Genomic DNA, 15,579 nt, shown 5'->3' with positions numbered 1-15,579 from the left:
CAACCTCATCAGCAGAACATCCCTAAACCTCTGACTACTAGAAGCCAGAAGTGTAAACCAGAGGTGGATCACTCCAAAATTGCCCTGTTCTGTACCCTTCTCAGGCATTGTTAGAGACCGAATTCTGGGGAAGATGGACCATGGTCTGACCCAGTAAGGCAGCTCTTCTGCTCTTATGTTAAGTAAGTTTAAGTATCTTATGAGCTCCCTATATGAAAATGGAAATGTTTATGTATTGTTCTGGGGTTGTATGTAACTTGTTTAGGAGACATGACTCATGTAAACCTTGGGAAATGTTATGAGTTCGAATGGATTATTTTAAACAATGGGCTGACACAAGAGCTAACTCTTATTTAAGTAGGTTTCTAAGGAAATCTCTAGGTGAAGGGGTATGCAAATGCCACTACTTCAATTAAGCAAGAACTCAACCTTTTAACCTTTGCAAGACCTTTTGTCTGCAGATCACTTGTTACATGGAAATAGATCAAAGACCTCAAAACTGTATAAAGAAGTAACTCACAGATTCGTGAGTGTTCATGTTCTGAGCAAAAGGAGTAATGAACTGTTAAACACAGGAAAGCCCCTGGGTGGGATTTGGCCTGGGTTCACTGGCCAGAGCCCTTTTTGGAGTTGGGGTGGTGGTGATTTCTGGTAAGATTATTAGCACACGTGTAGGTTCTTTCATTGTTTTAAACATGTTTTCTTTGTAATGTTTTTATCTCAAGAATAAATGTGCTTGCTTAGAAAGTACTAAAAGTGTGATTGCTTAACTGTGGGCAACTACCCTGTTTACCATCTCTGAGAGAAAAACAGTAAAGCAGGCTGGCTTAGGCAGTCTGACTTCGCTGGGGAATTCACGTGTATGCAGGAGGCTTTGCAGTCTGGAAATAACCAAGTCAAGAGGAAAAGAGATGTGTTTTCCAAGAGAGGCAATGGCTGGGGAGTCAGAAACCTAAGAATGGGTGTCCTTGCTGGACCATACAAGGGGGGATACAGGTACAGTTGTACTAAACTGAGACATACACAACTATCACCATCCTTCAACACACTGGCTTTTCCTAGCAATCTTTACAATCATCTGCTATGCCAAAAAGACTGGTGTAAATGGAAATGGACAAACCCATCTCTCTGGTTTAAAAGCTCGTTTCTTGCATCTTCAGGTTTGCCTTCAGTAGGAATTCATGACTGTGAGGAGCTGACCATAATTTACCTTGTCAACGATGATCTGCCAGCATCATGTCAATTAATTAGACTACTTAACATACAATAAGATTTCCTAGAGAAGACGTACCCTAGAAATTAAAGTGGTTCTGAAAAGCAAGATACAGACCCCAATTTTGCTCTCAATATTGAAGACAAAGGGATTTCTGCTACTAAGTTCAATGGAAGAATGATCAGTCCCTAAGGTAATAAAATATGATATGCCAAATCCTTCAGGAGCTAAAAGATGGTGTAGGTTACTAACTTACATCTGAAGTGTAAAAGAAATGGCCAAACAAGACAATTCAGGCTATCGTGCAATGTTCTGGAATGCTGTGGGACTGCACAGAGAAATGAGAGTCATCAAGAGGTGGGAAGGACAGGATGTACTTGGAAAGGGGGCATAAAAGGGATCTGCCGGGGCATGTCGATGGGGAAAGTTCCACTAAGGGAATCCTGCAGTGGGCAAGCAGCTGTGACGTGATTGCAGTACCCTATTGACCATTTCAGCTTAAATTCCTCCCACCTCCAAATGTCTCCAGCACACAGAGCTTTGCACAAGCCCAGCCCAGACTATTCCTTGTATAGTTTCATTCTGGTACTTGGATCAATTCCAGATCCAATTTTAAGAATATTAAATTAATAAAATATTTTAAAAGAATTTAGTGTTGGTAAAAGATGCCAGTTTGACGGTAAAGGAGACTGAAGTCTGCTACCTCTTTACAGATCAGGTACAGCTTGAGCAAAGGAAAGCTCCATCCCATCAATGTTTCATTCTTGAGCCTTGTCTGGGGGTAAAAGGTTAGTTCACTCTCCACAGCCATTCCATTCTTCTGGCTGACATTGGTAAAAGGGTGATTAGTGATGGCGATTTGTGTCATGTGTTTAGGAACACTAGGAACAAGATTAAGGGAAACATTTGCAAAAATGCCTTAATGCTGTAGAAGCCTATGTCTCAGTTTCAAAAGTGATTTAGGCACTTAGGTCTAGAGTCACAAAGAGACTTAAGGGCCTAACTGACACTTTAGGCACTTATATCCCAGATTTAGGCACAGTTAGTATTAATAAAACTCCCACTCACTGCCACCTAACCCCGTAGACAGTTAAATAAAGTTTTTGCAGTAAAAGTTCCCTAGGCACCTACATTTCTTTCTCTGGGCATATACCCTGCTGCCTCAATGGTTTCCCAGAGAGTAGTTTAAGCATGGAGTGGCAGAATCAGAACCTCAGAGAGGGCCAAATCCATTGCTAGTGTAAGGCAGTGCCTGTTAAATCAATACATTTGCACTGGTTTGTATAGTGGTGAATTTGGCCCAAGAACAATGGCTGTGTTTTCAATTCATATCAGAACAGTGCATGTCATTTCTGACTAAAAGAGGGACCTTTTCACCTGGGAACATTTCCAAATGCATCAGTCTAACATAATGTCATTTACTTTTTTCCTGCTTTTCATAACTACTGAGTTATTCCCTTTGCCCACTGTGGTCTCCTATAGTGAAATAAAAAATTACATAATGCTAAATTTGTGACCTGACAATAGCTTTCTTGTGAGCAGAAGGTGATGTATCCTATACATCAGACTTCATTGCAGAAACAGGTAGAAGGCAGTGCCAGATTTGAGAGAGAAAGCTCTTACTCAAATGTCTGCAATAACGAATTATGGAAAAACAATAGCAAATTTCCAATGCAGTTTGTGTAAATATTCTGTTTTGCATTCAAGTTTTCCAATGTGCAAATCTTCTGTGAAGGGAACTAGAAACTAAAACTAGAGGCTAAAACACAAGCATGAGGTCACACTAAAAACTTGATTTGTAATGACATTGAGACTTTCTGTAGACCCTTTGTCAAAAATCCAGTTATTTAATACCCAGAAATACTTTAAAATACAAATACAACAGTCAAAACTGCATCAGTTGGACTGGGATGCTGATTATCTGTTGTAAATAAAGAAAACAGATTAATTTATTGCATGACATGGCACAGAATAACCTCCACTTGAGTAATATTTGGTAGAATATATTTGGTTATTGAAATATTTAAATTAAAGCCATTTTGTAGTTACCTTTTGGCATAAGGTTCTAATTACACTCACTTTTCAAGACAATAAACGTTTACTATATTTGAGCAAGAAGTTTGGGCTGTAGTAGAACATGTAAGGATGTACCAGTATTGATGTGATTCACTGATTCATAGATTCCAAGGTCGGAAGGGATCATTGTCATAATCTAATCTGACCTCAAGTACAACACAGGCCAGAGAACTCCCCCAAAATATAAACTCCTATAGTCATATACTTAGAACTCTGCGATAACATTTTTTTCCAAGCAGGATTGCTATAGGCCAGATTATGGCCAGTCCTGCACATCTGTGCAGGAGAGGAGATGGGGTGCAAGGCACTCCCAATTGTCTGCAGAGATCCACTATGTTCTCCCTCCCATGCATGTGGACAGGACTGGGGGGAGTCATTGCTCCATAAATGCACTGGCTAGCACAGCTGTACTGGCACATCCGGGGCTATTGGCTGTGCCAGACAGTGGCTGGAACAGGGTAATTTCCCCTCCACCCTCAAATCCAGGAAAAGGGTCTCTGAATCACAATCTGTGTCCCGGTCTGCTCTTAGGATAATGCATACATGGGCTTGTTACAAAGCCACAATTTACCCATATGGTTCAGTGCAAATGGGTTTGCAGACTATGGATTCCCTCCACCCCTATTCCCTTCTTTCAGGCCATTTAAAAATAAAAGGTTGTGAATGTATCCATTTAATTTTGAATTGTTCCATCACATTTTAAACATGCTATAATAATAAGGCCTATGTGGGAGAAGCCAACTTCAGTAGCTGAGGACATGTCTAACTTTAGCTCACTCTTAAATCTGGTGCTTTCCATCTGAAATACTTGAAAAGTCATTCAAAGTCAACTACTAACTTCCTCTCTCCCAGGTTTAAGACTGCACCATAACACAAAGATTGTTGTGTGAAAGGCACCCAAGAGTCAACTGAATGCAACCTATCCAGGTCTCTTTCTGTTCTAGTTTCTTTGGACCTCTTGGCAATATTTGACACTGTTAATCACTGTATCCTGTTGGCATGTTCAGAGTCTTTTGTTGGCCGTAGGGTTTTATAGGGACAGTCCCGATTTTGGGGTCTTTTTCTTTTACTATTACCCCCCATCCCCTGTCCCGATTTTTGACATTTGCTGTCTGGTCACCCTAGTTGGCCTTGGCTTGGTTTTAATCATACTTGAAACATCATCTGGTGACAGTCTTGATGGGCCAGTTTAAGATTTGTGCTGCAGTGTTTCTCAGGGATGTATCTGAGGCCCTTTTTCTCTTTTGTATTTAAAAATTGCTACTAGCTGCAATTATTAGGGGTTGTGACTTGAATTTTCACTGATATTCAGATGATATTAAGATTTATTTCACCTTGCCACTGAATTATCCAGCCATGATATCTACTCTAATTGTTTCTGAAACGTCAGGTTGTGGATGTCATATACTTTCATGGAAGTCAATAATTTAAGCAAAACAAAACAGAGATATTGTTAGTTGGTACTAAGTGCTTGCTGAGCATGGCATCCACTCCAGCAATTCTTCTGAAGATATTTTTTGAGCCTACTGCTAAGTTTAAAGAGTCTGTAGCTGGGAAATTTACATGTGAAGGTGCTCAAAGAGAAATTGCTCCCCTCTTAGACTCAGAGTGAGGAGAAAACTGGGACCAGCGGTTCTCTTTGAATGACCTTCTCTGAGGCACCAGTTGCAATTCTGCTAGCAATGCAGAGAGAACATGTTCCAGTGGAAGTAACAGCACAGTAGTGTTGCAATGTATCTGGAGGAAAAAATGCCAAAATAACTGGCACTGAGTGGATGCTGCTTTCACACTAACAGGCTGCAAGAATAACCCACTGGCTGAAGAAAAAAATATTTCATTTTGCACTGAACCAAATCACAATTTTTTTGGTTTTCTTGATGAAACAAAACAAAACAAAACAAAAATGTTTTTGGTTGAAATGCCATTCACCAAGGCACTGGAGAAAGAAGTGGTGCCTGCCCTGTAGCCCCATCATTCAAGCACTCACACAAGATGTGAGAGATCTAGTTCAATTCCCCCTCTGCCTAATGAAGAGGAGGGATTTGAACTTGGGTCTGGCATGCTGAAGCTGAATGCCCTAACCTCTCAGCTGTAGGGTATTCTGCAGTGAGCCTCTCTTGTTGAAATTTAAATAATCATATCAAATTCACAGATAGTTTTGGTCAACATTCTGCATTCATCTGCGGCCAGCATATAGTGGTTTCACAACTGGCAAAGCCTGTCTCTCATCCTCTTCGAGTGCTGGTCCACAGAGCAGATAACAGCTTACTATTGCTACCAGTTACTGTGTTAGCTTAAGTGGCAAAGGTCTGTGGGGTGGATCTAAAGGTTCAAAACGAGCTGATAACCTGAGTGGAGCTATGTGATTCCATATGAAAGGATTTCTGTTGGTTTTTTTTAAAGAATTGTTAATTATATTGAGGGACGGTGCTCTCAAAAAAATCAGGGTTGTGTAGTAAAGAGGTTGTTGTTTGTACATCCCTGCCTAATTTGTTTCAGATATTAGAAGATGAACAGTGAATGAGGCTGGGAACTTCAGGAGGAGAAAGGATGAAGAAATATTAAATAATTACTAATTTACTGAATGAAGCAGGGGTCCTCTGAAAAAAATATTTTGTATAGTTATCTTTAGGGCCCTACCAAATTCATGGTTCATTTTGGTGAATTTCATGATCATAAGATTTCAAAAATAATAAATTTCATGATTTCAGCTATTTAAATCTGAAATGTCATGGTGTTATAATTGTAGGAATCCTGACCCAAAAACGAGCTAGGGGGAGAGGTCACAAGGTTGTTGTGGGGAGGGGTTGCAGTACTGCTACTCTTACTTCTGAGCTGCTGCTGGTGACAGTGCTGCCTTCAGAGCTGGGCAGCTGGAGAGCGGCGGCTGCTGGCTGGGATCCCAGCTCTGAGGGCAGAGCCACCACCACCAGCAGTGCAGAAGTAAGGATGGCCTGGTATGGTACTGCTACCCTTACTTCTGTGCTGCTGCCTGCAGAGCTAGGCCCTCAGTCAGCCGCCGCCACTCTCCAGCCGCCCAGCCCTGAAGGCAGCAGTGCAGAAGTAAGGGTGGCATAGTATGGTATTGCCACCCTTCTGTGCTGCTGCTGGCGGAGTGCTGCCTTCAGAGCTGGGCCTCTGGCCAATGAATGCTGCTCTCTAGCTACCCAGTTCTGAAGGCAGCACAGAAGTAAGGGTGGCAATACCACGACCCTGCTAAAATAACCTTTTGACCCTCCTGCAATTCTCTTTTGGGTCAGAACCCCCAATTTGAGAAATGCTGGGCCCCCCTGTGAAATCTGCACAGTATACGGTAAAAGCATACAAAAGACCAAACTTCACGGAGGGAGATGAGATTTCACGGTCCGTGACGCGTTTTTCCATGGCTGTGAATTTGGTAGGGCCCTAGTTAGCTTCTACTTAAAGACTGTACCATGAAGCATGAGCAACCTTAATTCTGGCACCCCTAACTTTTGAATGCTTGACTTTGCACCTGTAATAATGTTCTTTTAATGTAGGATTTTTGTGTGCCATTATAATTGCAACTTTGCAGTAAGGAATAGGGCTCACTCGCCTCAATAAGAAGTCTATTATGAGAGAATGGAAACACCACATCTAATCTATTGTATTGACTGGAATAGCTGCAGCATAGTACATGCTATCTTCATAGTACATGCTGCATTACTCTTTGACTATTGCTTTTAAGCAGAGCTGCCAAGAAAATATTTAGGTCCTAGAGACATTTGTAAGCCCTGCAGGGCTCCCTTACCTCATTCAATCATCTCACACTCAGACACACATTTCTGCTGATTTTACATGCTCTCAAATACCCTGGGAATTATCCCTGTCTGATCCCATCTGAGCTGCCCTGTTTCTGAGTATAATACTCCTTGAATTTTCTAAGGAATAAAACTCATTGATTAACTAAAATTCACCTAACTGTCTTTCCCCCACAAAGAACTAATGGAACTGTGGAATCTAATTGAAAAATCAATTGGAATAGAAACTCACTTTGAGAAGAAACCACATTTGAGAAACATTTCCCTCAAGGATTTAACTAAAGCTAAGGGCTCTCAATACAGTTGTTGTGCTTTATCCCTGCATTTCAGTGATGGGTGGAGTTCAAATTGGTAAAATGCTGGCATATTTTGATATTAAAGATGGATACATAAAAGCATTAGGATACTATCTAATATAATTTACTTGAATGCCCTGTTTGTATCATACCATCTGTCAGATCGAAGTTAGTGAGCATGCTAATCTTAATGTCTTTTACAATACATTTTAGTTACTTTCAAACAACAGTAAGGAGCAGCCAGGAAAATAAATACAAATCAATTCCCAGGAATCATGAACTTTCTAGGTGGTATCTACTAACCTATTACCTTCCAGTGAGCTCAGATTAGTTCTGTACCAATTCTTAGTACACACACGTCTTTGAAGACACAAAGCCAGGTCAAAACAACTTCATAAAATAAGCTGCACAGCACAAAGTATGATGCAAAAAGCCTATCAAGCTAAAAGCTGTGCAGCAATTTAGGCTTCCAGTCTTATCAGGCTTTAGAAATTCACAGACAAATGTTAACAAGTAACTGCTGCCTATTGCGTATGTGTTTGGAGCATAACAGTATCTGTGAAATGAAGTACATTGGTGAAATACTAATGCAAGTAGCCAGAACACCTCGGTGTTAATGTGGAGACATGTTTTACACTTTACAATCACAGTGAAGTAAGCAGGTCCTTACCTTCTGGAAAACAGTTCTCAGGTTCCATTAAATCATCAGCCAGCTCGGAGATCCGTTCCAGTAGCTCTGCAGAATTTCTCAAATCCACTGTGCTGCCTTCAGAGAGACTGTTTTCATCAAGCTTGTCGGCAACAGGGGCAAAGATGAGGAAAACAAATTGATCAATCTTCCTTTAAGGAAGCTGCAGTGTTTTGAATTCAGCTCAACAATATCTCAGCAAAGAATTATAACAAAGGAAAAAACTGCCATGCATTGTATATAGCGTCCACCATCTGTGATAATAATTCTACCTGTTCCTCTATGTGTTTATTGTCAGCCCATCACCATGTTATCTACAACAAAATTATTCATAAGAAAAACTTGAGAGGTATTATTTTTAAACGTTACCTATTCATTAAAATAATGCTCTCTTTTGTAACTTAGTCATATCTTGAGATTTAGCATGGGAGAGCCCCTAGCAATTTTTGTGTGGCATATGTCCTTTCCTCAGACCTCATGCACTGGAACAGAGCATGCAACCCTATTATGAGGAAACGTGGTCTAGTGGCTAAGGTACTTGATTAGGAGATCTGGTTTCATTCCTGGGTCTGGGACTTTCAGAAACTTGCCCAAGGTGACACTGCCTCTCTCTACATATCAGTTCCTCATCTGTAAAAGGGGCATAATAATCCCTTTCCTGAAGCATCGCCTGTCTTGTCTGTTTACATTATAAACCCTTAAGGGCAGTGTGTCATATGATGTGTTGTAATAATGCCTGTCACAATGGAGCTCCAATGCTGGCTAGGGTCTACTAGGCAATACAATAATACAAAACAATAACTGTCAGGAGGCATAGGTTATTCATTCAGTGACTCACTCTGTAATTTCTAATAAACCATTGAATTTATTTGAGTCTCAGTTTGTAATACTATTATGTCCATCCACAAGATGAGATAATAATACTTACCCATGCTTGTAAAGTACTTTGAGATACTCAGGTGAAAGGTGGGATGTATATACAAATTTTTTAATGAGGATGATGCAGTTAAAGAGCAACTAAAACTTTAATACTTATTATTAATGTGAAAATGAGCCTTCTGCTTTCCAATGCACACAGTCCATTTAAAATCTACAGCCAAATTAAAGGAGAAGCTAAAATTATATTAAAATGGACCAAATTGATTCCAGAAATGCTTACCAAATGGGACAAAACTTATTCATCTGCAATTAATTACAACAACCCACAGGTCTTGGACAGGGTTTACAATTCTCTGAACTTCCCGTGAAAAAGGGTTACAAACAATTAAAAAGCAGAAAATTATCATTTCAAGAGAGAGGGCAAAAATAAAAGTTAATCACAGGCTTAATTGGGCAAAGCTTCTAAAAATCCCTATTCAGAATGAAAATATGAAAGTGGCTCACTGTCTAGAGACTACCAAGACTAGATGAGAACAAGAATGAAAAAAATGCTGGGCCAAGTTTCAGCGCAGTCAGAACCACTGGATACCCATTCATGAGGGATTTTATTTGCTCATTTACCTGTTGGGTTATAAACACAGCCAAACATAGATTGTTAAAATGCTTCCTAAGTTACATACACTACAAGACGACTTTATGACAAAGAAAGTAAAATCTCCAACTAGAAGAGAAACCATTTTGGATGTACTTCCTACCAGTAGAAATAAAGTGTCAGATGGCGAGAACAGACTCAGTTTGGTACCACTACCCAAAAATCGACATGCTTTTCTAAACATTTCAATTTTGCCAAAAATGGCATTTTTCATCAAAAAAATCATTTTGATGAAATTCTGACTCGTCTAGCTAAAAGGAATAAGAAGGGAAAGATATTTTCTAGAGACAAAGTAACGTTTGATGAAGGAGATGTCATTAATGACAACTCAAATATGATGAAGATAATTATCTCCTTTTCAAAATCTATGTTCAACATTAAAAATAACAGAAGTCTGACCTAGTAAGAAGTGAAGAAGATCCTGTAAAAATAATATACTGCTACCTCGATATAACGCCACCTGATATAACACGAATTTGAATATAACGCAGTAAAGCAGTGCTCCAGAGGGGGTGGGTAGTGGGGTGTGCACTCCGGTGGATCAAAGCAAGTTCAATTTAACACGGTTTCACCTTTAACGCGGTAAGAGTTTTTGGCTCCCAAGGACAGCGTTCTATCAAGGTAGAGGTGTATATGTTAAAGTGCAAGTAAAGACAAACTGAGAACATCTGAACATATATAAATCTGCAGGTTCAGACAATATACATTAAGAAAGGAAAGGAGAATGATCCCGGCAGTTGATATTCATTAAGTCGTTGGAATAAATATTAAGAGAACAAAATCAGTAAACTCCTAGAGGATAATGGAACCATGAACTGTAGATAGATTTATAAAGGCTTAAGGGTGGATTCTCTAGACCATCAAGGCCACTGTGCACCACAGCATTGTAAAATGGCTTTGGGCAGGGGAATTCTCTTTACTGGCATACTGCTGGGATAGCTGTCACCTCCTATGCCAGCTGCCATGGCATAAGGAGAAAGAGAGGGCATGTCAGGGGCAGGGCATGAATGGAGGAGATTTGGCAGAACAGAACTCTGCTAGGCCAGATCTTCCACTGGTGTAAGGTCTCCCCTAAATGCCACTAGGGATACATCTACATTGGAATAAAAGACCTGTGGCACGGCCGTGGCTACTCTGGGTCAGCTGACTTTGGCTGGCAGGACTTGTGCAGTGATGCTAAAAATTGCTGTGTAGATGTTCAGGATCTCGGGCTAGAGCCTGAGCTCTGGGATCCCATGAGTGGGGAGGATCCTAGTGTCTAGGCTCCAGCCAGAGCCCAAACAAGTACACAGCAATTTTACAGCCCTGCAGCCAGAGTCTCACGAGCCTGCGTCAGGGCACTGTGGTCAAGGGCACTATAGTCAAGAGACAAGGAATGGGGCAAGCCTGGGGTGGGAGGCCATGGAAGGGAGCTCAAGGCAATTGGGGGGGGAGCCCGGGGAGGCAGTGGGGGCCAGGGATAATGGGGGAATTGATAGGGAGGCACTAGGGGCCTGGGGCAATAGGGGTGGAGCCTGGAGAGGCAGTGGGCCCAGAGAACAGGGGGAGATGATGCGGGGGCTGGGGCAGGCAGCAGGAACCAGAGGTGGCAGGTGGGTGGTTGGGTGCATGGGGAGTCCAGGGAGGCAGCAGTGCCCGGGGTGCCAAAATGCAAGTTCTTCCAGGGTGTCAGGATGCCCAACTCCCATTGAAAGTTGATGGATATCTTGAAATCCCAGTCTTATTTCACAAAATTAGTGGATGGCAGGAAAATGGCAGATACAGCACATGAATCTTAGTAAAGCATCTGATTCAGTGTCACACAAAAGTCTACTCTTAACATTAATTCTAATTATCTTGAATTCAACCACTGTCAGTTTAATTGACAGATATCTGAAGGACCATAAACATAAGACAGTGACAAACGGCAACTAGGAAAGAGGAAGTATCTAGTGGTTTACTCCAGGGATCAGTGTTAGGTCCAGCCTTATCTTCGTGAATGATGTAGAAGAGGGACTGAACAGTAAAATTACTAGATTATATTAAACTGGAAGGAGTGGTGACCTGCGGCAAGGACAGAGAAAGAGAAATTAGAAACATGGATGGAAAATGAGGCTGGTCTTGGAAAAGTACAAACCAGGGAAAAGATAACTGAAGCACAGATAGTCAGTGGAAATGAGAAACATGGACCCCTGTGACTCTAAGACACACCTGCAGTAACAGCAGAAAGTGAATTAGACATGAGTTTACAGTGGGATATAGCAATGCAGAAGACCTATGTGTACACAGAAGCATCATGTCTTAACATCAGAGGTAATATTTATTCTCTTTGCAGATGTTGGGTTCCTATACCTGGAATACTGTGTTAGTTCTGGGTGTCTCAACACCAAAATGAGATAAATAAGGAGTTGAAAGAAAAACAACAAAAATGACTAGTGGGATGGAGGGCTTGGTTGGAGGAATGATTAAACAAGAGAATTAATATGTGTAGCTTAGTTAAGTGTAGACCAAATGGGCAGGGGGGAGGGGGAAGAGGGAGGGTTATAAAAGTATTCTAAAATTTAAAAAGTATTAATTCATTAAAGAAGAGGAATGCTTTATGATAGTACAAATGAATAATGAGATGAAATTCAGAGAGGCAAAATTTAGGCTAGTTGTCAGGAAAATATTCCTGCCAATGAGATCTATTAGGCTGGGGAATAGTCTGCTTTGGGAAACGGTGACATCCCAGTTGCTTGAGACATTTAAAGATAGAGAGGACAATATTCAATAGGGATGATGAATTGGATCATCCTAACAGGTCTTTTCCATCTCTAACATCAATGATTCTATTTCTCAAATGCCTCTGACAGTTCATATGAGATGAATTTTTAATCATATAATTTATTCTTTACTGACATCAACATTGTTTTATTCCCAACACATTCAATGCGTCTTATGACTTCCTCTTACTGAATGAATCGTTGAAAATCCTCTCTCTTGGGCCTAACAAATCTGTTAAGAGACTTCCTAACAATTATTTACTTTATATGGCTACTCACAAGTTCCTAGGACATTTATCAAATAGATCCACTTGTCCTTATTTGCCCTATGAGACCTCACAGAGATTATTTGTGAAGAGTAGGACTCTAGGCATTTAATGCCCATGCAGACTCCGACCTTCAAAAATAGCATCCTTTGGGCTTTACTCTTTAATGCTGGAATTCACAGCCTGATGTGAACTTCCGTTTGGTTTCCAGTGTTCCATGGAATACTGCCACGTTTCTCCATCGCTTTTTGAGCAGCCACAAATAGAAACAGTTGTATTTTACTAGATGAAGATGGCATTTGTATTCTGGGACCCATTTAAAGGTGAGAGGGGAAATGGGGATTATTGTTTTATCACTATGTTGCTGAATATATCACAGCTAGAATGTTCCAGTAGAATCATAGCATTTCATTCCAAAATTAACAAAGGGACATAACTGTCCCATTTCCAGCTTTAGTGCAAGTTTCTCTCTCTATAGAGAAATTAAAATGTACAGTTTAGGAAGGGGGGGAGGGGACAGAAAAAACAACAGACTAACACAATGTAAACCTGAAATTAGGTTCTCCTCACTATTATGTGACATGCAGAAGGCTTCACTCCTTATACCAAACAATTCCAGAAATGGACTTGCATCTTCAGCCAATGGTATCTCTAGATCTTACTAGCTTGTGATCTTACATCCTTTAGAATGTATTTTTTCCTGAGGCTGGAATATTAATCATTTCTGAGTCTCCTTCTTTTTAAACTCAGGGCCCTTTTAATTACCGTATTTTTCCATGTATAAGACGCCCCCATGTATAAGACGCCCCCACTTTTCTAACCCCAAATTCAGGTTTTTTTTTTTTTTTTTTTTTGCCCCTTGCCGGCCCCAGGTTTTTTTTTTTTTTTTTTTTCTCCTCCAGCCAGCCCGCACTGCCCTTTGCCCCGACTTTGCCAGGCCCAGGCAGGAAGAGGACGCGGGGGTAGGGAGGAAGGAGAGGAGGGAGGGGAGGCAGCCAGCCCTGCCTCCCTCCCGCCCCCTGGCCGGCCGCCCCCCTCCCCCCCCCCCCCCCCCCCTCTCCCCCCCCTCCCGCCCGGCCCTCCCGCCCGCCCACTGGCGCCGACCGCAAGCCGGGAGCCGCGGCCCGCCCGGCCGGCCCCCCCCCCCCCCCCGCGCCCCCTCCCCCCGCCCCCCCCGGGCCCCCCTCCCCCCCCCCCCCGGCCCCTCTCCCCCAGCCGCCCCGCTCCCTCCCCAGTCCACCGCCCCCGCCGCGGAGCCGCAGCCGGGACGGGGGGAGCCAGCGCGGGGGGGGGGAGAGAGGAGCCCCGGGCCCCCCCAGTCCCGCCCCCGCCCCCCCCCCCCGGCCCCCCGGCCCCCCGGCGCGCCCCCCGCCCCCCGCCCGGCCCCCGGCGCCCCCCCCCCGCGCCGCGGGCGCCCCGCAGCCCCCCGGCCGGAGCCGCCCCCTCTCCCCCGCCCCCCGGCCCCCGCCCGCCCCCCGCCCCCCCCCCCCGCCCCCCGCCCCCCGCCCCCCTCTCTCCTCCCCTCGTCCCCAGCCGCCAGCCCCCACCCCACCGGCCCGGGCAGCGCGCGCGGGGGGCGGGGCCGGGAGCCGGGCGCGGGGGACGGGACGGGGGGAGCCCGCCCGGGCCCCCTCCCCCCCCCCCCCCCTCCTCCCCTCCCCTCCTCCTCGGCCTCCCCCGCCAGCGCCTGTGCCCGAGCCAGCCCTCGCCCCCCGGGAGCAGCAGCCGGGGGGCTGAGCCGGCAGCGCCCGCCAGCCGCCAGTCCCCGGCTCCCCCGCTCCCCCCCCCCACCCCCCCCCTCGGCCCCCCCCCGCCCCCGGCCCCCAGCCGCCCCCGGCCCCCCAGCTCCTGGGCCGGGCAGCTGGAGCCGGCGGGGCCGGGGCGCTGGGCTGGGCGCCCGCCGGCTGAGCCACGCCCCCTCCCCCAGCCCCCCCCACCCGCTCCCCCCCGCCCCCCCCCCCGCCCCCAGCCGCCGGACCGCGCCCGGGCGGCCGCACAGGGGGAGCCGGGGGCGGGGGGGCTGGGCAGCTGGGAACGGGCGGCTGGGGGGCTGCCTGGCTGGCCCCCCCGGGGCCCCCCCGGCCCCCCCCCCCCCCCCCTCCCGCCCCCCCCCGCCCCCCCCCCCGCCTCCAGCCGCGCCGGCCGGCCGGGAGCGACGGGGAGCCGGGCCGGCCGCGCGGCGGCCGGGAGCGGCCGGCTGGGCCTGCTCCCGCCGCCCCTCCCCGCCCGCTCCCCCCCCGGGCACTGGGCCGCCGGCCCCGGATGCCGGCGGGGCCCGCGGGCCCGGCCCCCGCGCGCCCCAGCCCGCCCCCCCCGCGCCCCCCGCCAGCAGCCTCAGCCATCAGCAGGATTGGTTGGGAGGGGCCAGGGGGAGGGGGCAGGGAGTAGGGGGGGGGGAGGGGGGGGGGGGGTGAGAGAGGGGGGGGAACAGGGGTGGATAGGGGCTAGGGGGGCTAGAGAGAGCCTATTTTTTTTTATTTTAGGATAAGGTTATAGTCTTATACACGGAAAAATACGGTAATCTGGGGATCAAATGAAAAACTGAGAATTATTCTAACTAAACAGTGTAAATATCTCTAATTTAAATGTTTTTATGGCTAGTGAATTTTCTAGTTACAATATTACAAATAGGAATCAATATGTATAGAAAGGATGAACTAGCTCAGTGAATGTCCCATGCTTCCTGGAATACCACAGAAATCCCTTCCTGTGATCTTTGCTGGGTTCAGACTCTAAGTATTTTATGTTGGGGGTGGGGAATAGTTATTTTTGCAAGCATGGACCTTAAAATGATGCCTCTTTGAACAACTTTCTTTCCCTTCTTCCAGTTCAGTTCCCACGGAACTCTAACGGTTCCTACCTTCAAACAACATTAGAACTACAAAAATAATACATCTCAAAACATGGAATTCCAGATTTCAAACAGAACACAACACCAATCTCTATCTACAGATATATCTATTATATCAGATATTAAATTCTTTTGAAA

At 45.0% G+C, this 15,579-nt stretch overlaps 1 protein-coding gene across 1 annotated transcript in view; it reads right to left on the bottom strand.

Moving 5' to 3' along the window:
- Positions 1-15,579, bottom strand: part of LOC120397007 (sodium channel protein type 5 subunit alpha-like) — a 325,327-nt gene that overhangs the window by 86,409 nt on the left and 223,339 nt on the right. The window contains exon 19 of the mRNA XM_039522350.1: positions 8,035-8,155. Within this exon, the coding sequence (XP_039378284.1) occupies positions 8,035-8,155 (121 nt within the window). The remainder of the gene's footprint in view (positions 1-8,034; positions 8,156-15,579) is intronic.

Source organism: Mauremys reevesii, linkage group 2 (genome assembly GCF_016161935.1).
Source record: "Mauremys reevesii isolate NIE-2019 linkage group 2, ASM1616193v1, whole genome shotgun sequence".
Classification (NCBI taxonomy): Eukaryota; Metazoa; Chordata; order Testudines; family Geoemydidae; genus Mauremys; species Mauremys reevesii.
Note: the sequence above shows the minus strand (reverse complement) of the source record. Positions and strands in the feature narration are given on the sequence as shown.